The sequence below is a fragment of the Anthonomus grandis genome, chromosome 5, assembly GCF_022605725.1.
Source record: "Anthonomus grandis grandis chromosome 5, icAntGran1.3, whole genome shotgun sequence".
NCBI lineage: Eukaryota > Metazoa > Arthropoda > Insecta > Coleoptera > Curculionidae > Anthonomus > Anthonomus grandis.
The window spans coordinates 13,590,483-13,614,043 of NC_065550.1; the positions used below are offsets into that span (position 1 = coordinate 13,590,483).

At 32.4% G+C, this 23,561-nt stretch overlaps 1 protein-coding gene across 3 annotated transcripts in view; it reads right to left on the reverse strand.

Annotated features, from left to right (window-relative positions):
• Positions 1-23,561, reverse strand: part of LOC126735978 (uncharacterized) — a 68,309-nt gene that overhangs the window by 16,855 nt on the left and 27,893 nt on the right. For all 3 annotated transcript variants that reach the window (XR_007660575.1, XM_050440109.1, XM_050440110.1), the window contains exons 11-22: positions 17,298-17,486; positions 17,159-17,246; positions 17,030-17,088; positions 15,759-15,814; positions 10,024-10,134; positions 9,872-9,962; positions 9,719-9,795; positions 9,524-9,658; positions 3,676-3,816; positions 3,484-3,614; positions 293-474; positions 49-237 (exon numbers count right to left, since the gene is read on the reverse strand). Coding sequence is in view for 2 of the 3 variants with exons in the window: in XM_050440109.1 (XP_050296066.1) it covers positions 49-237; positions 293-474; positions 3,484-3,614; positions 3,676-3,816; positions 9,524-9,658; positions 9,719-9,795; positions 9,872-9,962; positions 10,024-10,134; positions 15,759-15,814; positions 17,030-17,088; positions 17,159-17,246; positions 17,298-17,486 (1,449 nt within the window). In the remaining variant the exon portion in view is untranslated. The remainder of the gene's footprint in view (positions 1-48; positions 238-292; positions 475-3,483; positions 3,615-3,675; positions 3,817-9,523; positions 9,659-9,718; positions 9,796-9,871; positions 9,963-10,023; positions 10,135-15,758; positions 15,815-17,029; positions 17,089-17,158; positions 17,247-17,297; positions 17,487-23,561) is intronic.

Genomic DNA, 23,561 nt, shown 5'->3' on the forward strand with positions numbered 1-23,561 from the left:
ATTTTAGATTAGAAGTTAAATTAGATAAGGTTTCGTATTATTTTTTACCAGGCAATATATCCTTATATCGATTTTTCTCGGGAACGATAGGGATGTGCTGTACAACAGATGCGACTGATTTCATCGCATCATCTTGCCATTCGTTATCTTTAATATATTGCATTTGGTCATCAAATAGAATATTCAGAACCTTGTTTTCGAATAAATCTATGCCACATTCTATCCCGGTATCTCGAGCTTAAAATTGTACCTAAATTAAAGTTTTTGTTTTTATAGACCATAGAAGGCTTACCAGTTAAACAAGCTAAAATAGCTAAATGAGCCAACTTGTATTGCTCGACATTATCCACCATATTAGGGCGTTCGGTTCTCATTTTTGCGAAGAAAGCCAACACATCCACGGCGCCTTCTGCAGCACACATTCTTAAACACATATCGCAGAGAATTACGGTTCCAGTTCGACCAACTCCTGCGCTAAAATTTTGAGAGATTTTTAACTTTTCTACAATAGCTTAGATAAGATACATTTAAGGTTTTATAGGCTAGAAAGATAAGAAATAAGATATGTTTTGTAAATAGGAAAAAAAATCTTTGACCTGCATATTTTACAATGGTTCGAAAAGCTGTTTGCAGATAATAATTTTGGAACTAAAAATATATCTTAACTCAAGTAGTGAACTTAACTAATAATACCAAAATAGTACAAACAAAAGACTTAACGTAAATCTTTTATCCAATGATCAAATATAGTTTAGTGAGCTCAATTAACATTGACGACATCAACAATTTCTACTTGCGTTGTTGTGGTTAGCTTCATTTGGTACCACGTGAAATTAACCTTCCCCAGACTTAAAACCGCTATAATTTGCTTTCCATTCTGGAGGATTGTCTAAGAAGTCTCCATTTTAACTCCGTAACTCCTTGAACTTCAAATCAAAAATATGGGCGCATAAGAATCATCACATCTCGATAATTCTAGAGACGTTCCACACTGATAACTAACTAACGACAACCAAACATTTTTCGCTGATTTTTAACGCTTTTGTTAGATAGTGTTTACATTATTTTATACAAGGTTTTTTAGACAAAGTTTTAGCATTTCAGTGATACTCGCTTTTTTGGACTTGCCATACTCTTGTAGATGTTATAGGCATATTGCTATTTGTGTATAGGTTTCTTACACTGGAACAGCCACCTCAAAAAAGCATAGTATTAATGCTTGGCAATATAACTTTCCTGTTTTTGTTTAATAGGTTGGTACGTATAAAGCGGAGTTGTGCAAATTCCTCAAAATCTGGTGACCAATTAAAATCCATGTTTAATAAAAAAATTTCGAAATATACATAAAGTCGTAGAATTCGTCTTAGTTGGCGATTATCACTGGGTGGTATGAACTAATCTATTTGCTGATGTCACTACTGAGTTTTAAATTTTGTTTAGAACAATATTTAAAGGATGGATTAACGAATGTTCTATAACTCTTAAAGATTTCCTTAAGGATTCCCTTAAAAGTTTCCTTAAATATATTTGACAGAATAATAAAGTTATCCAAATAAACTAGGAAGATTTGTTCAAGTCATTTTGTGGTTTCTATTAGCCTTGCTTAGCCTTGTTTAGCTTTAGTGCTGACGCATTAGAGTTGTTACAGTGAAAAAAGCATAATTATGAAAAAGCATTGTGAAATGGATAGTACGTCCAGATTATCGTCAATTTTTAGTCAAGAATAGCTTTCTTTCTTGGCGATAATACTGCCTAGTCGCAGATAGGGGCTGGTAGGCCTATTCATTTTTTTAATGACGCAAGTAAAAAGGTCCAAATCCGTTGGGATGCTTTTGTCACTCCTAGTCCTTTCGTTTCTTGTAGCATTGGCAAATGTCCCATATTCACCTGGCTTGGCTATGGCAGCTCTCCGACGTACTTATTTTATTGGACCGTTATCTCCGGTTGTTACCATAATTTCATTTCAAAACAAACCACCATTAATAACTTCTTAAAAAAAATAAAACACGTCAACTTAGATATACAGGAGAATGTTTAATTTTATATTTGACAAAGTACCTCCTCACCTCCAGCTAACATCACTTTGATATGTCATATGGGAACCCCATGGTCTAAGCAGCATTAAAATATCTATTTAACAGTGCCAAAAAAAATTAAATCGGTTGACGTACCAGTGAAAAGTGACCAAAAATATATGGGAATAATGGATATTTTATCGACCTCACACGCTTGTATTTTAAAAGGCATTCAATCTCCTATCTAACCAAACAAAAAAAAATACAAAATCAAATAGTAAGCAAAAATGTGTGAATAAACAGTTCATTGAGTCCAGATATTTTTTTAAAATATGCATCCTATGCGTACCCAATAGTTACAAAAATAACATTGCAGTTACTAGCATTTTTAATACGTTCAAAAAGTAGTTCATTATTGTAAAAATTGTTATTCTGACGCTCAGTTAAAAATTCATAAAAAATATAAATTAATTTTCTTTAGGGCGCTGAAGATCCGCCAGGGCATTTAAGACAAGAACATAGGCCATAAATATGTACTAGAATTGATAAGGAAGTTTACCGGCGTAACTGTGGATACTAAGATAATGAAAATCCACACCTTTTTCGAGAGGACCATACTTAGTATCCTAAAAAAATTATGTATAGCCAAATTATCGAGTCACTTTTTTAGGAAGAAAATTTAACCGAACAAATTTATTTAGGCCTCCTCGAAAATACAATATATCCTTCAATCGTCCAATCTTTGGAAAACCAAGTGGATGAAAGTGGTGTTAAGATACTAAACGAAAATAATCTCAAACAAGATTTTGATAGTTCGAGAGTGGCTTATAAATAGTTTGGAGAGATGTGAATTGGCAGGCCTGGTGCAATTGAATGGCTCGCACAGTCGCCAGACTTAACACCGCTAGATTTTCCTTTAGGGGTATTTAAAAAGCAAAGTTTATAAAACCCCACCTGAAAATAGTAGTGATTTAAAGGTTCGAATTACTCGGGAATGTAGCCCTTTAAAATGATGTATTAGACTATAGGATAGCCATTTGACATACCAAAGTATGAATATTCATTACTACCATACATTTGACCTCACTATTCGCTGATACGTCAACCGACTTAGATTTTCTTGGCACTGTTGAATAAACATTTTAATGCTGCTACATTTTAATGATGTGTCACACGATGGGGGTTTCCATTTGATATATCAAAGTGAGGTTAGCTGCAGGTGAGGAGGTGACTGATAGAACTTTATCGTCAAATATAAAATTAAACGTCCCCCTGTATATCTAAATTGACGTTATTAAGAAGGGTTCGTTTTCAAATGAAAGCACCGTACAATAAATTTCCATATAACACTTTTTTATAATCCTTGAGATGGTTAAATTGACATAATATTTTTTATTTTTACAAACAATGATACTAATATAATAATAGTAAAGTATAAATAATCAAATACGTAGTAAAGTAATAATACCTGCAGTGAACTAAAATAGGATGCTTTGAACTGTAGGGAATAGTAAGCATGTACTGTAGTAGCGGTACCATGGTTTCAGCAAATAACGGCTGTCCTTGGGAAGGCCATGCTGTGAAATGGATATGCGTGATCTAGAATAACAGAAACTGTTTCTAGGGATGTTTTCTTCACTTTATTTTTTTTAATTCTTACTTTTTTACAGAAGGACTCGTCAAAAATATTAAACTCTCTAACAATATAAGTCATAGTGGAAGTTTCCTTACAAAACTCTACACTGATCCCACCGAAATCTATGAACTCTCCTTTGTCCGGAAAATATTTTTCACAACATTTCTAAAAAAAACAATATTTAATAATATAAATGGGGCGACTTGTAAAAAAGCGGTCCATAAAAAAGACAGAGTCTTTGACAACGCCGCTAAGTAAATCATAAGTGTCAGAAATTATAGTTTCGATTTTTAAATTTTAAATTATGGAAAATGACGCATCCAAAATTGTCAATAATTGTAACTTCTACGTAACAAAAATGATAGACAAACTTATTGGTCGGCAATTCAATCTGCGGGCGTTGCTACAGGGCAAAGCAAAGAGGACTTTAAATAAAAAATGGCTGATTTCATTCAGGAAATGGTCAGCGGCGTGTGCAATTTTATATAATCATACTATCAGTCAAATAATGCAGATGTAAGAAAACGCTGTGATGATAAATCATTCTGACAGATAGTGGCATTAACTCTCTAGACATCTCTCCATAGCCGATTTTCGCGTGGAATGGTTCTTAGTTGGTATTTACCAATGCGTTTCTGCGCTTCTGGCTTTAACCGAAATAAAGGAAAACGTGACGTCACGGATTAGCTGTTTGGCGTTTGGTATTACCCAATTATTACCCGGTTTTGGACTTGGGTTAAACTTTCGGTTATATAGTCCAGAAGAAGGCTATGTTTAGATTGTAAAAAATTGATTGAGAATTGCGATATGGGGCAACAATACGTCACACTTACCTGTCAAAGTTGTCAACCAAAAGAGTAACGGCGGTTCTTACCAATTCAACGCTGAAAACCGGCTCATATACATTTCGATGAAATTTTGATATTATATATTATATATTTGATATTATATATTTTGATTTGATATGATATATATTATTATACGCCAAGTGAATATCTCTCAGAGTGCCCTCTTTTTGTGAAACTTGGAAGCAGCGGGTACAGGACAATGCTGCACACAGTTTGTAAATCATGCTTTTTAAATAAATTCTTTAAAAAAAAGGTGAAGTAGAAATCTTCAATACGTGGAATCAAAAAATTTTCAGAAAATCATCATCTGTTTCGATTTTAAGCAAAATAAAATCCTTTGAATAAACGAAAAAATGATACATTTTTAATCCAGTGACATATAATGAAAAAAGATGGCTGCTTCACTTCTTTTTTTGAGAATTAACTATTAATATAGTCCATATACGAAATACTCAATTCGCAATCAATCATCATCTGTTTCGATTTTAAGCAAAATAAAATCCTCTGAATAAACGAAAAAATGATACATTTTTAATCCAGTGACGTATAATGAAAATTGCATTTGTGAGTAATAAAGATGGCTCTGTTTCACTTTTTTTTTTTGAGAATTAACTATTAATATAGTCCACATACGAAATGCTCAATTCGCAATCAAAAGTTTTAAGTTTTCGCGACTTGCAGGGCATTTTATTTCGACATAAAAATCAACCCCATTGAAAACTAGCTCATCTGGACTACATGGTTGTCTCATGCATATACTACCAACCAATTCAATCTTCAAAACCATTTCTTGGGAAAGTCTTGCTTTAGCTGGTGGCTCTGTTTTCATGCCATAAGCCATGGCTTCCGTCATTATTGATCGGCATCAATTATTTCGTGTTGTCACAAAACCATGAAATTATTACGGTAGCGACCCCTAAGAAGAACACAGAAACATGGCGGAGCAAATAGGCTTATTAAGTATTGCAAAATTAAACGGTGAAAATTGGGTTATTTGGAAGTTCAAGTAAAAATAGCATTAAGGTCAACGGGCTATTTCGGCATAGTGGATGGTATTACAGAGAGGCCAATGCCTCCAGGAAAGACCCAAGGATGGGATAGCAAAGACGCTAAGGTTCAAGAGATTATACTTTCCAGCCTGGATGAGAGGGTCATAATTCACATTTTAACATGCAAATCCTCAGCAGACATGTGAGCAAAACTTAAGGAAATCTATGATCAACACTTTTTGCTTTAGAGTATGTAGATGGAAATGTTCCCAATTAGAAGAAATAAAGGACAACTTAAAATCAATGGGCGAAAAAATTAGTGTTACTAAATTAGAGATGATTTGAGAATCTACTCCTAAAGATTCTGACAGATCTGTTATCGAGGTTAATGCTGGAAGAGAAAAAGAGTAAGGGGACAGATAAGGCGCAGGTCTTATGAGCAGGTTTTAATGTGTGGAAGTTCAAAAATAAGGCTGGTACAAAAGTGTTTGGCTTTCAGTGTGGTGGAAAACATTTAAAAAGAAATTGCCCTCAACGAACCTGTAACTTTTGTAAGAAGTTAGGTCACTTAATGGAAAAATGTTGATTTAGGACGCAAAGGCATGCAGATGCAGGTTAAGGACAACCAGAGATCAGCTGATCAAAATCTGAATGTGGTATGGACATTATGGCGATAATTGGGTCAGATGATATTAAACACGGTTGTTGGCTGGAAGGTGGCGCAACCGAGCATATGTGCTATGACAAAGACCAGTTTATAGAAATAAAAACTTTGATAGTAGCAAAGTAAGTAAGAGTTGGTGATAGCAACTTTGTAGAAGTAAAAGGAATAGGAAAAGTGCAAGTTTTGGTCTTCAATAGAAGGGTAAGGACTGACTTAATGTATTATTTGTTCCAGATCTGGCAGTAAATTTTCTCTTTAAGCACATCACTACATAAAGACTTATAAAAGTAAGTGTGAAATCATAGCCTTAATATACAGTGCTTTCATTTCAAAACGATCCACCCTTAATAACTTTCTTAAAAAAAAAAAAAAAAAAAAAAAAAAAAACACGTCAAATTAGATATATAGGGGGACGTTTAATTATGCATTTACTGAAGTTCTGTCAATCACCTCCTCACATCCAGCTAACCTCACTTTAATATGTCAAATGAGAACCCCCATCGTGTGATACATCATAGTAAGGAGCGTAAAATTCTCTATTCAACGGTACCAAAAAAAATTAAATCGGTAAATGTGTAGGCAAATAGTTAGCGAAAATGTCTAGAAATAATGAATATTTTATTTACGCCAAACTTTGGTATGTCAAATGGCTACCCCATGGTATGATACATTATTTTAAAGGGCATTCATTATACTATCAATGGTTGTAAAAAAAAATAAAATTGATTGACCAAGAAGCAATTAAAGTGTAAATCGGTAGGGTAGAAAAACAAATTTAATTAGTTTAACAAATTTATTTAATTAAATTTTCAAAATGCGCGCCGTTATTAGCCAGACAATAAAAAAGCCTATTTTCAAACTCCTTACGAACATTGGCAAGGGTCTGCCCGCTACTTTCTCTGCATTCTTGAAATATTCTATTTTTTAAATTCTCAATACTTTCAGGTAGGGTTTTATAAACTTTGCTTTTTAAGTAGCCCCAAAGAAAAAAGTCTAGTGGGGTTAGGTCCGGAGACCGCGCAGGTCATTCGATTGCACCACGTCTGCCAATCCACTTTTCTCCTGCTCAATCCTGCTGAAAATGTATATTATTTTCATTCAATAATATAGCACCATGTTGATCTACTTGATTTTGCATAGATTGGATGATGGAAGGGTATATTGCATTTTCTAAAAGGTTTAAATAAATTTCGCCAGTCAAATTTTCTTCCAAAAAAATGTCCCGATTATTTCATTCCCATAAATTCCTGCCCAAACATTAATTTTTTGGGGATATTGGGTATGGCCATCCCGAAAAACATGCGGATTTTCATTATCCCAGTATCTACAGTTATGTCTGTGCACCAGGCCATTTAAAAAAAAAGGTCGATTCGTCACTGAAGCAAATGTTCTTCAATAAATGGGGATCGTCGTCAATTAGCTGGCGCATCACTTCACAAAATTGAATTTTCCTATCAAAATCATCTTCTCCGAGTTCATGAAGAATATGAATTTTATAAGGAAAGAACTTATTTTTTTTTTAAACTTTATGTACGGAACCAGTGGAAATATTTGTTAGTTTTGCGGCCTTTGGTATAGACAAAGTTGGATCCATAGCAAATTGTCCTAGTACTTCAACTTGGCATGCTTCATCGACAACTCTATTTTCATATTTTTTCTTATTGCAAATCGATCCCGTCTCTTCAAATTTTCGTATCAATTCTAATACGTATTTATGGCTCACGTTTTGGCTTGATACCTTTACATTGATACCTTTCATTAAATGCTCTCGCGGTTCTGCGAGCACACCGATCTTGAGCTCCATAAAGGAAAATTATTTCTATTCTTTCGGCTAGCGTATACACCATTTTATTAACTCACTGTTTTAACTAAAATTGAAAAATTGCACGCGTCAAACTGACAGTTTTAACAATAATAAATCGCCTGCTTTTTAAACGCCTTAAAAATGTAAGGTATTGCAGTGTTTTTTTGTACCTATTAGGTAGGTTTCGCAAAAAATATAAGTGAAATAAATACACATACAAAGTTATAAGACTGCAAAGATTTTTGCAAAAAATTTGAAGACACTCTTTTTTCTCGCAAATAACGGTACACATTCTTTACTTAAAAAAATAAATAATTTGCTTGAACTAAATGTACTGTTTGTTACCACACATTTGAACTTCTAAATTGCTTGTATTTTTTTTGATAATCTATTATAAAAAATGTAAGAATTTTAAAATGATGTAGGTACCACACTAAAAGTATTCATTTAAAATACCAAAGTTTGGCGTAAATAAAATATTCATTATTTCTAGACATTTTCGCTAACTATTTGCTTACACATTTACCGATTTCATTTTTTTTGAGAATTTTACGCTGCTTACTATGATGTATTACACGATGGGGGTTCCCATTTGACATATTAAAGTGAGGTTAGCTGGAGGTCAGGAGGTGATTGACAGAACTTCAGTAAAAGCATAATTAAACGTCCCCCTGTATATCTAATTTGACGTGTTTTTTTTTTTTTTTTTTTTAAGAAAGTTATTAAGGGTGTATCGTTTTGAAATGAAAGCACTGTATATATAACCCGACGGCGTAATAGCAAATACTATCATGTTTAATACTTTTGAAGTAATATTTATACTCTGTATTTTGATTACCAGCCCTATTTATGTATCTTCACTGGAAGTACAATGAAGTTTACAGTACCTGCCGAATTACTATATTAAAAATTATGCTAATCTGTCTTACATTTAAAAATAGCACCTACCTGTACCCTTCTTATAGCGTTCGACCTTTACCTTTTTTCCCGCCCTACCTACGCCCACGGATAACCACAGAACTCTCGGAAATTTACTACTCTCTCTATTATTTAATTACTCTCTACCTATTTGAAATACAGTATAGGCAGGAGTTATCAGAACTCACATTATAGAGTCGATCTTTTTTTATGGCGCTAAAGCTGGTGCATGATATTTGCAGTATCTAAGAAATTAAATGGAACAATACAGACTTACAACTTTTTCCTCCAGCAGTTCGTAAAAGTAAGTATTTTCAGCAGGGCGCTTAGATTTTTGTGTGTAGGGTCGTACGGTTATCTTTTACGTACCACCAAATCGTGTATATTCTACTACGGTGCTTGACTAACAGGAATTGAGTCGTTTGATAAAATATGATTTGATATGTCAGTTAAAAAAATAAGCAGTCGTGTTATTACAAAGTCCCCTGCTATTGAATAAAATTTAAAACATAAAATTTATTTTGCTTTATGACTTTCAATCCCTTTACTTTAACGACACGCTTCTGTCAGGGCAGAATCCTATATAATTTTTTAATTATTCATTAGTTAATGTTTTTGCTCATTTAAGTACAAATAAAACGACACTTACTTTTTTGCCATCATATAGGTTAGTCAACATAATGATGCAATTAACATTTCTTTCCCATATCATCCTCCAAAAATCAATTACTGTGTTAGATTTGGGACCTTGGGCAGCAATATATGCTTCAGGCAAATTATAACCCTAAAATATTTTAGTAATTCATTATACATAGAAATCACTATAAAATTTGTTACTCCGTACGGAAATAAAATTCGCATTGATATAATCCGATCCGTCATCTTCATTTAATTTAATTAACTTGACGCGAGTGTCATCATCTAAAAAATAATATTTGTTAGAAAGTTCTTATATTGTTTAACTAGAAGGAATCCTAAATATTATTCAAGAACTTACAAGCAGTAATATTATTATATCTGTTTTTAGGTATATTTGAGGGCAAATTTCCTATTATAGCTGAACACTTTGGGTCAATTTTTGGAAATAACTGAAAAGCAATAATGGATTAAGAATAGGTCCCTAAATATTTTATATTAAATCGATCTTACTTGATGTTGTCTTAATAGTTCTGGACCTTCAATTGCTTCCTTGACATATTCTTTTAAACAGTTTATTTTAATGCGTTTCGAATGACTTACAACTCTGTCGTCAAAGCGCTCCTAATAACAATATAAAAAAAGTATAGTGTTATGTTACCATCCAATCTTCTTATGCGAACGATAGGACATTTAGTATTATATATCATTAAAGTAATCAAATATCAATTCGACGTTAGTGTGAAGATATTTCAACTAGAATGGAACGGCATATCATTTAGTAATCATCATCAAGAAAATAACTTTTCCACTAAACCTCCATGGTAGACAGGCATTATTTTTAACAACCCCGGCCCAAATATAAATTCAGTGAAATCATAAGAAGAAAAAATTCCCAATTCTCATCATGTTCAGATACAAGAAATGGTATAATAGTCTTACGTATATATAGTACATATGTATGCATTATTGTATGCCCATCGATTTGCGGCTACTGAAGGAATTCGAACAACAATTTTCGATGTTGCCGACAACTGAATTGCAAAAGATGAATCAAGCTGGCCGGAAAGATATTTTAATTTAAAATTAAATCTCGTACCATCATAAAAAAATATTGAGGATTATATTATGACCTTCAAAGTTATTTTTGTATTTAATAATTAATTTATTGTAACAAGTAAACTATATTTTCTTGTGACTGGATATAATTTAAAGTTAACATTTTCCCAACATCCGCGAAAGGGTTGTGTCGATGCCGTCTAGTATATACCTATAAACTCTGATCCCATTACCAGTGTGAGCAAATTTTAAAGCCCAGAAAGAGAGAAAGCAATATCGAACATAATGGGTACGTTCAGCCGAGGTCAGCAGATGAGTAGTTGAGCTAGCGATTGCGTTCAGATGGAACCGCTAAGAAGACGCTCAGATGAATAATTCGGTAAGCGGAGATTATTTACGCTTTTCAACCCAGCGGTTTATTGCACATGCGTCGTTCATCAATATTCTTTGAAGTTTGGTTTTGTTTTTAAATTTTTTTAAAATAAAGAACAAGTTTCGAAGTTATTTTATGGAAAATGGATTTAGGAATATATAGTCTAATACTAAATAAAACAGATCAACGACCCATAATACAAAATAAGAAAATCCTTCTATTGAATGATTTTAGTCAGTAAAAATTTAATAAAGCCTGCCTATAAAATTTTTTCACGCCAATAAATTTATTTTAGTGAAATTACTGATAAGTTAGAGAGAAATTTGACTTGGCCAATACGAACGTAGATGTACTAATAAATTTGGAGTAAAGTTACTACAAAATCCTCAAGTATTCTCGATGAATTTGTTGATATTGAAGGTAAATCCTTGTTAGACCATGCTTCAAATAAATTTACATGGACGCATCAAAGTACACTATTGCTTCTGGAAGAATAGAGGAACCGAATTAAAAATTTAGGAATGCAAGAATTAAAAAAAAAAACCTTTGGGATTAAATTTCAAAGGCAATGAAAGTAAGGAACTACTTTGTTGATGCCGATATTATTGATAGAAAAATGAGAAACATGAAAAATACATTCCGAAAAATATTGACAATAATAATAAAAAAGTCTACTGGAAAAGGTAGAATTCGCGAACATAATGCTGGACTTATTTCAAGAAGATAAAACAGGTAATTTGCCAGGTACCATTTTGTCATCAACAAAAATCACTGAGGAGTTGTCGATTGACCCTTGTGTTAGTGATACCAGTTTAAGTTCACCTTGCATGTCAGCATTTGACGATAATGAAAGAAAAACATTTTTTCCAGAATTCAGGGCAAGATATCCCAGGATGTACCATCAACATCAAAAGCAGCTAAGGCAAAGCAGTTAGATAAATTTAGGGAAAGGCAGTTGGAAATTGAGGAGGTAAAATTTTGAGAAAAGTATTGAGAAAAATAAGAGGAAGTATTGAGAAAAGTAATATGCTTCAAAAACAGAAAATTGAACTATTTAAACAAGTTTTGGAAAATAATAAAAAATAGACATTTTTGTGATTTAATTATGAGTTATAATTAATTAAAATAAATAAAAAGTTAAGCTATAAACATATTTTTTAGGAAGCAACTGTATATCTTAAATCTCCAGTTATTGTTTCTTACACTCCACGTTTCAATTTTTTTGGCTTTTAATGTTATACTGGAAAACAATCAAATGTCACAAATCAATTCATTTAGCCGAATCTCCGCATCGCTACTCTGAAGTCACCCAGCAGATTAGCGCTTAAAGTCAGCCGCTGACATCGGCTGAACGTACCCAATATTAATTTGGCATAAGTCTATTTCGTAGTGGAAAACTCGCCGATGCGCCTGAGTGATATTGTTATTTCTTAATGGCTGGTCATATCCTTCCTCTATCATCCCAAAACGAGGATTATCAATCGTTTAAACTTGCGCAGATAATTAAATTCCACTGTGAAATAGACTTATGCGTTATAGCTTGGTGCTCTAACAGTTTAACATACCAGTCTCTCTATCTTCGCTTCACTTTTGTCGCGATGTTACCAGTATTGAGTTTATATATGTATATATGCGGTCTAGTCTCCCTAATTCATTGCTATGCTCGTTTCTATGGAGAAATTCAACTCGCTATTGGACATACTAAATACATATTAGTAGATCCCGATACATGTAGATCCATACATGCACCCACATGATATTTATTTGAGTCTAAATGTATTGATTAGATATTGAAGTATTCAGTGGAAGCTTTGCGTTCAGTATTCTTTCAAGTTTTTATGTTTGGTATTCTATAAAAAAATATGTATAAAATTTTTGCTTAGCATTTTTTGAATAACATTAGCCGTATTTTATTTAACACTGCGTCCTTCTTACCGATGCTTGGTAGCCGCAGATTGGATTGCCAGGCAATACAAAGTAGACAGAACCTGCTTGTATCCGTAAAAGTAGCGACAAGCTTTGCTTAAAGCAAAAATAAAAACTTAAAAACTTGTTTTTTAGGTTCGCATAGCCTCTAAGTAACTGTGACTGTAAGGTCAAATAATAACTCCTTTTAAATTCTGCAATATATACTTTTGTTTAAAAAACGTATAATTGTATGACTGACAAAGAATGCTGAACCTGTAATAAATTATTCAGAAATATGGTATAGATCAATAATTTTAGAACCAAAGTTATAAGTAAGAAAAAGGGTTATAATTAATAAATGAAGAATTGAAAACTTCGTGAGAATACATTACATTGAAATATCTTGTATATATCTGAAATTTAAAAACGTAGGCGATTAATGCTATTGGCATCAATAATTCTCTATCGATAGAATTTATTGAGAATGATTATATCAGTGATAAATCTAACAACAATGAGTAAATTTGAGGAAAAAATTTTCATTTATATTCTACGTGTATAAAACTTTAAAGAGCAATAGTTAACTGGGTAAGAACAGAGAAGATGCGTCAAAATCCTTAATTAAGATTTTCTATTTTCATCTATCAATGTTAAATTGACTAATTTAAATACTATTTTTTTATAGTCGCGATGTCTATGTATTGTAGCGTATACAAGTTAAAGAATTAAAGATTGCGCATTGTCCAAAATAATAGCAACACCGCCTTCTCAGTGAGCGGCCTCCTCCGGTCGTCTGATAGGTATTTGCTGTTTTTATTTTCTACAGATTCACAATAGTATAATATGGGTATGCCTTACTTGGCTGTGTGACTGCACACTGTTGGTATATGTACAATTCGGCTATACATAATCCCATTGTCATAAAGGCCACACTAAAGTCAAGTATGTATCTTTTATTGAAACGCTCTAGGAGCAAGATCGACTAGAAGAAATAGCTTGTAGTACACTAGAAGTGGATTTAATATGATCAAGTAGAAGCGTTGGAGAGGGTATGGACCATAAAACTGTTACCCGTAGTTAGAAAAATTATGGGAACACATTTTTATTCCAAAACCATCGAATAATTCAATTTTATGAAACCATGATGGAAAACAGGAATAAAAATTTTTCTTTTCGAAATATTTTATTTTCAGGTGATCATTACATGAGAAACACAATCCTTTCGTTGTTCGATATTGGTCGCAGGAAAATAAGCAAAGAAGTTTTCAATTCTGTACTCAGTATCCTCAAATATTGAATGTTAATAGAATATTTTAAGCGACCATATTATAGGACGATTTTATTGATAGTACTTTAAATGCCGAAAAATGCCTTGAGTTCTGCAAAACCAAGTTCGTCCTGCAACTCAAATACTTCTTCTTCAATCTTAAGGAGATCATTTACAAACACGTATTTAGTAGGTTTATTTGAGCCTTTTATTTAAAGAATTAATTTTTGTTAAGTTTATTTTTGTATAGATTTTAAATTTTTCAAAGTTTATATTTTAGAATAACGCTTTCATTTTCATTATGCAATACACAAATTCTCAAATGCAAAAAAAATTTAAGATAATGATTCTATGTGGGTTGTATCCTGATGTATAGTATCGGACGAAATTAGAGCAACTTTTAAACAAACTGGTTTTAATATTGTATGAGAAACTGTACAGATGTGAGATTTTTATTTAAAATATGCCGCGTGGTCTGCATTATTCGCTGGACCTAAAACAAAATTTTAACCGCAGTTGGTGACGTAAACGTGTCTTCCAGAACTATTTAACATCTATTAGTTGATTTCGGATTAACAGCGAGAAAACCCGCCAAAAAAAACCTTCTTATCTAAGAAAAATAGGGACGCAAGAATGTTATTTGCTAGGTTTCATCAAAACTGGATAACCCATGATTGGAAAAAGGTACTTTTTTCAGAAGAATCTAAATTTCTTATATTTTCAAAGGACCAAAAACAATTTGTAAGACGTCCTCGAGAAAAAAGGCTTGACCCAACGTACGTTGGTACTACTGTAAAACATTGGCGGCAATATCATGGTGTGAGACTGCTTCTAGGCTTATGGAATACGTGCTATTTACAGAATTAGGAGCATAATGGACAGGTTCGAATATGTTATTATATTGGAAAACATAATGGTGCCTTATGGGGAATGGGAAATGCCCCTAAAATACACATTCCAATATGACAACGACCCAAAACACACCGCTAAAATTGTAAAACAGTAGTTTATTAAGCAAAAAATGAATGTTTTAAAGTGGCCACCGCAATCGCCAGACCTAAATCCTATAGGAAGCCTGGAATGGAAACAGTGGAAAAATGTATTTGTCGATCACAAATACATAATGCGATAGATGAAGGAAGATGTAATAAACAATCTGGTAGCTTCAATGCCGAAAATATGCGATGAAGTCATTAGGAACACTGGGTACTAGATAAAATATTGATTTTTAAAGTTCTGCATACAGTTTAATTTGGAAAAAATATTAGGTTGCTCTAATTTTGTCGTGATAAAAAATCTTTATTTTAAATATTTTAATAAAATAAATAGGATTTTAAGCCTTTTACTTTTTACTTAAACTTAATGATTTAAAAAGCTGGTTTAATTTTGTCCGATACTATCTATATACTAGATAGATGCGTAATATTTTGCGAAATTTTATTGCATGAAATACAGTTATCTCCATCAAAGTCAGACTTGATGATGACAGAGAAGGTTGTCATACTTCGCCTTTAAGCACCTCTCTGCGTAATGATCGATTTCCCAACCTGTATAGAATGATTTTGAAATAAAAACTAAAGAGATTCGTTAAAAAATTGTTCTATTAATACTTTTAATTTAAAAAAAAGCTAATTTACTTACATATTCATCTAAAGTGTAATCATCTATGTTGCAACTCTGTGATACATTTGGAGTATCTATAAATGTAAGATAACAATAATTTAAAATAAAAATCACTGATATGATACATTTTGAGAAAAAAGATGAATTTTGGTGAATGATAATTTGATTACGTTTTATGCTAGAATTTAAATGCAAAAGAATCAAAAGATAGATAATAAACTGTCTTCTGTTTATTTTTATATAACTCTTGTCTTATTACTCGGCTAACTGGTAAGCATTTAAAGAAAATCAAAATTGTTACAAGATGATAAATAGAAACATGATGAGAAATGAAGCAGTAGCAGTTGCTATTCCGGATCAAGTTACTATAGGTGGGCATACAGAATTCCACTTCTTTAAAAATTAAATAATGATAATAACGACAGCCGTTTTCAATTTTGTAAAATAATATTCGGAATAATTCTAAGCTACCCCTTTTTTTAACATAACACTGTTTTCTCAAAGGCTCTGCCAGTCAATATAATTCTCTGACATGAATCCAAGGTTTATACAGAAACAGGGTTTAAAAGCATGAATGCACAGAAACGAGGTTTATATAGGACAGTAAACGTTTTTTTAGGTTGTTTTTTGGTGATCACATAAGTGAACCATTCTTTTTAACGGGAAATTTAAATAGAGATACTTACCTAGACCCCCTGGAAAATATCTTCGACTATGAAAAACAACCAACGTTACCCTGAAGAAAATCTCATATTTTAGCTCTTTTTGCAACCAAAAAAATATCATCTCATTATCTACATCTCATGTTATTATCTACCGGGAAATTAGAGAGGTTCAATCTATATCTAAAATATCTGAGGGAAGTTCAGATATTTTAGGTATAGATTGAGGAAATTTTTAGTAGCAAGTATTTGCAATTTTAAACTTAATGAGTTTGACATGTAAGTTTATAATTTACGTTTTTAAAAGATCTTTTATTGAAATACGATATTTTTCTGTTTTTTTTTTTAATTTGAAAATTACTCAGTACGTATTATTTTAAGAAATGTAAGTGATTTTTGGATGTTAATTTTTTAGTTTTGTTAACAACTTCCTTAAAGATGACCATTTTTTCTTTTGAAACACTCGGTAATAAAAAAAAATCATTGTACGCATATAGTTGCTCATTGAAAATCTTAGAGTAGAGTAATTATAGCGTTATATAATATTATTGTTCATTTTAAATGGTTGATAGTTATGATCGAATAACCGTTAAATCTGATATTAATTTACTATAAAACTCTACTTACATATTAGATATATATTTTCCGAAATCTTACGCCTTCTACCAATATAGTTTTTTCCTGATCTAAAAATATTTTATTAGCTTATAAGAATATAATATTAAAAAGTAGTATAATACAATTATAAAAACAAACCTGAACATATAAAATACTATAACTCCTGTGGAGATTGCTCCTACTAAAATGATGATAGACGTTATTGATATCCATGTATCGTTAGTTTCTAAGAAATAAATAGTTTAATTTAACAAATTAAATTTGGTAAAATCCTTACCTTTCTTGGGTTTTTGACATTTATTATATCTATCCAGTTTAAGATCACATTGCTTACTTTCATTATTAAATATTTTTTCCTCGGGGCACTTCTTCTCTACAGCATTACCATCGGAACATAGTAAATATTGCGAGCAGTCTTGAGGGTCCTCAATAGTATCAGTTATTTTGGGTGGACAAATATTATATACTGCAAAAATATATATATTTAATTGCATTCCTTAATGGTATAAAAGTTATTAAAATACTTTCTTTTAAGGCAATACCTACAAATGTCGTAAAAATACTAAATACAAATTTATTGTTCGCTTTTGTAGATTTAAAATATGCATATTTATTTGTATGTACACCTTCATTATCTTGCGTTAACGCTATGTCCTGGTGAGAAATAATCAAAATTCTACAAAGTGGAGTGGTTTCTTGACCGAGCCGGGATGGGACCAATTTGCCCATAAATTAAAAAAAAATCGTTTCCGTCTATACAGGTGGTATTTCTCAACTCTTCATTTTCTGAAAGATACAGTAACACCCAGAGAGTCAGAGATAAATATGGCATTTCTGAAACAGTTGTTAACCCGACCAATTGGGCAATTTTATTTGCTTTAGTAATGAGTGTAACTTATATTTAAATGGGCATTTTAATAAGCAAAACTGTTGTTACTGACGAGAATCCACATGTTTATTAGAAGGGTATACACCCAAGTACACCCAGAAAATTAATGTTTGGGCAGGTATACTGGGAGATGGTATTATCGGCCTAATATTTATACCAGGAAATTTAAATGGCAACATGTATGCTGAAATGAGAGATCTATCAAATTTCTACAGGATGGACGACCTTCTCTATGAAATTAGACCTTCTAGATGTGTACCTAGTTCCCGTTAAGCAAAGGTTGGAATCATCATTATCATAACCAATAGATTGGAAGAAGAAGTCCTATTGAATGGCCACCGGACCTAACACCTTTTGACTTCACTGACCGTTTTGTGGGGTCACCTAAAATCTGTGGTTTTTGAAATGCAACCTGAGTCACTAGAGCATTCCAGCATAGAATAGTTTAGAAATTACTCATTACTTATTTTTATTTTAAAGATTTTGTATACAAACTAATTTCTTTAATTATAGTTAGCTTACGACAAATCATAACTGTTAGAAAGCGACATAGCTTTTAAAATAACATTATGAAAAAAAAACGAATTTGAGACATTTCATTAATTCCGGAAATATTCCGGAATGCTCGGCAGTTTGCCGAGCATATTGATTTTGGGCACCATAAATTAGAATAATTTCCACTCTTTCGGCTAGTGTATTTTGGAAGTAAAATCTTCAATTCAAGAAATACATTTTCACTATTCCAAGACTGTCACAAATGTAACTGACGGCAATATAAATTCTTAATTTTCCTTAGCAACTAAATAACTAAGCAGGTATAACAATAAATATTATTCACCCAGGATATCTGTGTTGATGAAAAGAATGCGGAAAAATTGGTCAGGTTGTTATTATTTAGTTTTTTCCACGTCTAATCTTCGGAATTGCTGTTTATGTTGGTAGTTTTCGTTTTAAATTATAAACGAATTGTAAATTTGGCAAACCCTAACGGGCAATATTTTGAACACTTATTGAAATAAAAACTGATATTTTCATGTTTTTGTTTTCTATCTGAACAAATTAAGATAAACAAAGATTTTTCTAATTTTCTCGAAAACGAATCGACCGATTTAAAAAAATCAAACGTCAAAATAGACTTCGAAAGACCTTTTAAATAAGCTATTACTCGATACTCCTTGCCATTTAACATTTTTAAGGGGATGACCCTGGGGGGCAATGGGTGAAAGGGGGTGAAGTAATTTTAGGTTAGAAAGTTGTCCCCCTTGACAAACCTTTTGACGTATTTCGGCGTTTTTTTTTAAACAGTGGTTTTCGATAAATCCGTGGTGGGAAGTTTTCAAATGAACACCCTGTATATTATATATTGAATATTTGATTCCTTTTGAATTTAATTAAAAAAATAATTTATTTTAAAAATTTCGAAAATATGGGTTCCGTGATAAAAAAAGAAGAATTTCCAGAAAAAATGTAAAACGGTTTTGCTAAATTTCATTTTTTCTAAGAAGTAGTTATTAAGGTTTCAATATTTTTCATCCAATAAAGGTGTACTCTACAGATCTACCTACGCTGCATAGTTTTTTAGATACTGAATTATATGACAAAATGGGTTATTACTTTTTACAAAAAATTATTGACTAAGAAGTTATATTACCATAGATATTAAGTCTTATGAATTATTTCAATTGTTCTTTATATTTACACTTATGTCTTAAAATTTGTTCTACATATTTTTTGTATATTAGTTTTTAGTAAATTAAGTGCAATAGGCTTTTTATTTTAAAACTTGGCTCTTGAGCACAAAATGGAGAAAACATCATGTTTGTTGGAATTATAACTTGTATTAAACTTTGTTGGTAATTTTGTAAAAAATAGCTTTTTATATATTTTTGTTTTATTAATTTTTGTCTCAAAAACATATTTTGGTGATATACAGAGTGCGTCAGCAAGGCGAACGGCTAAAGTAGTGCCTAAACTATACCGAGTAAAAAACAAACTTATGTGACATGGTTAAAAGATTAACAAAAATCTACTACTAGTTAAAAGATTGACAAAAACTAAAATTAAAAATAATTTTAAATATATAGGGTGCGTCAAAAATAAGTTACGCAAAAATATGTAGTTTTTTTAAATGGAACACCCTGTATTTAATGGCATTATCCAGAATTTATGCGCAACGTTACCCCGAAGGCACCCTTTTCATCCTTACCATATTCAACTGTGGCATGAATTACAGCAGTAAGATTATGAAAGACGACTTATTTTTTGTCAATGGGCACAAAATATGATGCAGCAACTTAGTTTGGTACTTTTTTCGGATGAGGCAACTTTTCATAATAATGGCAGCGTTAACAGGCACAATATTCATTATTATGATACCAGCATCCTTTCTTTACACGTGAAACTGACCAGCATATGGTCAACAGTCACAATACAGATGGTCTGGAATTATGTCATTGGACCGCATTTTTTTCATGGACATCTCACAGATGAAATGTACTTGGAATTTTTACAAAATGGATTAAATGAAATGTTGGAAACGTTGCCTGTACATTATATCTAGGACAAGATTTGATTTCAGCAAGATATTCAGCTCATTACAGAGTTCCAGCTCATTACAGTCAGCTTATAAGGCACTATTTAGATGACCGGTTTCCAAATAGATGGATAGGTAGGACTACAATGGCTACCCAGGTTTCCGGATTTGACAAAGATGGATTTCTTCTTTTGGGGATATGTAAAGGAAAAAGTATACTAAGTGACTCTAAGCGCAAGTGAAAATATGCAGTTAAGGCTCCGCTACCTATCCTTTCGTGTAGCTGCTGCGGAGCAGTGGTGAGAGCCGAGGAAGAAATATTACGGCGGCCGGTATAGCACAGACATTCTTAAAATGGTAAACGTTATATTCTAGGGCTGTACTGGAATTCTAAAAATACGATTCGACACGATTACTCGATATGACTGATTCTAAATAAAATTTTCAATCGTAAGTGTCTTGCGGATTGCCTAGTTTTTAACGATTTCTCGACGACACGCTTGGATATATCGTATGCACCAGACGATACAGCTTCTTCCTTATTTATTACACACAACTAATAGATCTAATTCGACTCTATTTTCCACAACCTTTTGTTAATAATAGAGGCAGAGGAAGTAGAGCATAGTTGCATAGACTTATTAAGACTAGGGGCACTCGATCAAATCATGAACTGATGGCGGGCCGGCCATCAGAAGAATAAAGAATTGATAATTTATTAAAATTGAAAAAGAATTTTTTAATTTGAAGCGCGGCACTACATAGGGCTTATAATTTTTTTTTTACATTTGCCTCAAATTTACTTGTAGCAACATGTAAAACTGCTTCCAAACATTCATTTGCAAGGCGGTTTCGATTGTTTGTTTTATTATTATTTAGCATTGAAAAAGTTTGTTCACATATATAGGGAAACCAAATAAGCTGGCACATTTCAGAGCGTTTATGCGCAACTTTGTACATATTTTTATTAATGTAGCGGTAAAAGTTCAGCAAGTCTCGTTCGTTTTCTTCGTTGAATTTGTTGCGTAAATCTTGGTCGTTTTGAATGTCGATAATTTCTAACTGCATTGACTCTGGCGCATTTTCAACTAAAATTGTAAGAGGATTGCTGAATATGTCCAACAGAGGTTTCACTTTTATAAACTCCGAAAATCTGTTTTAAAAAGATTGAATTAAAATATCTAGCTTTTCTACATAACTGAAATTAATCGCAGTTTTGTTGAATTTCAGCCATTTTTTTATAATTCGGAAAATGATTGTAATTTTCAAAATTCAATTATGATCTGAAAAGTGTCAGCATTGAAGGATGATACATGAGCGTAGAGCTGGGATATCAGTTGTTTTTTACCTTAAAGCCGTGTGTCAAGCCATTCAAATGATTTGTAATGTCAACTAAAAAAGCTAAATCACACAACTAATCAGGATTTTTAAGTTCCGGAACATCCCTTTGCTTCTCCACCAGAAATATTCCAATTTCTTAATGAATTTATAAATCGTTCCAATGTTAATCCACGACTTTTTACACGACACCACGACACCTTACTTCTGTATAATGCAGTAAATCTCCGTATTCGCTTTCGATGGCATCAGGGAATTATTTGAATTGTCTGTGATTGAGTCCTCGTGATTTTATGAAATTTATAGTCAAAACTAGCACTTTCATGACATTTTGAAATTCAATTTTTTTAGAACAGAGGGCTACTTGGTGTGTAATGCAATGAAACTGGATGAGATCTTAAACACTCATCCAAAAGTACATTGAGTAAATCAACTCCTTTGGTTTGACCTTTCCATGAACACATTCCTAATAACTCTTCTAAGACTTCAAAATCTTGAGTAATAATCTGGAATAATAACGTAGTTATTACAGTTCTGAAAAAAAATAGTAATTTATTTGTTTTATTTTAATATTTGGCCAACATTAAAGCTAAATTTGATTAAAATCGATTAAATAGGTAGAGAAACATTTATTAATAACAGCGTTTTACTTACGATTTCACAATTCAATTATATACGGCACTTGACGGGTTAACACTGCAACAGGAAATCTACGTTGATTGTGGATCAAAATATATGACACCAGCTATTGCCTCGCCAAAACACTATTAAACTGCACTTATTCTCAATCACTCATTACTTCGCTTTGTATTTTCGCGCTTATTTCTTTCTGTTGACACTTTACTCAAATTAAAACCGAACTGTCGGTCGCTGTGGTTAGCGTAGCTTTTATACCGCGCATACAACTCTGGAAGATTTGTGTATCTACCTACGCGAGCAATCGGGAATTCGGGACTATTGTTATCTAGCTTGCTCACATCGCGCTAGAAAATTCTTGATTTCTCTACTATTTTGAACTTTATATAAAAGCGGCAAGCGATGTTTTTGACTTAGTATTTTTGGGCGCTAGATTCAAATAGCGCGCGCGCGAAATTGAAATTACTTTTCGTACAAATTTTTTTTTGGTTTTATCTGGGATAGAATTCAATATTTTTCGAATGTACGAGAGTATTATTTTTACTGTCGGGGGGCCACCAGTATTCGAATGGCGGGCCGCGGTCTGTGCATCCATGAAGTAGAGTTACCATTGAATGGGCAGTTTTAGTATGTCTAGATTTTATACCACAGACTGAAACTAAAGAAGCGTTGGGACAAAATTTTAAATTTGGAATTAGCAAAATTACTGCAAGTCGTTGGATCCATAAAATTGCTGAAATTATTGACACCTTGCTGACCGACTCATTACTTTTGCAAATATAAGAGATGAGAGACAAATGAATAAATAAAAATTTATGGAGAGATTCAATTTCCCTGGTGTTATAGGTCCTATCCCATGTTGCCATATTATTATAAAATTACGATTTTTGGCTTTCTGACAGCGCGGCGGCAGTGTATGAGATAACAAAACAAAACATATACAAAAACCGACATGCTTACTATTCACGCTAATAGTTATTGCCCTAAGTTGCTTTGAAGAGATTTTAAATATGGCTGATTATTATAGAAAAGGAACAAAGACGATTTAGGTTGAATGCAAAAAGAAAACCTTCAGAAAATAGAATATACTTACGCTAAAGTATACGATATTTTTTTATTTGAACAATGGCAGCTTGATTTTTTAG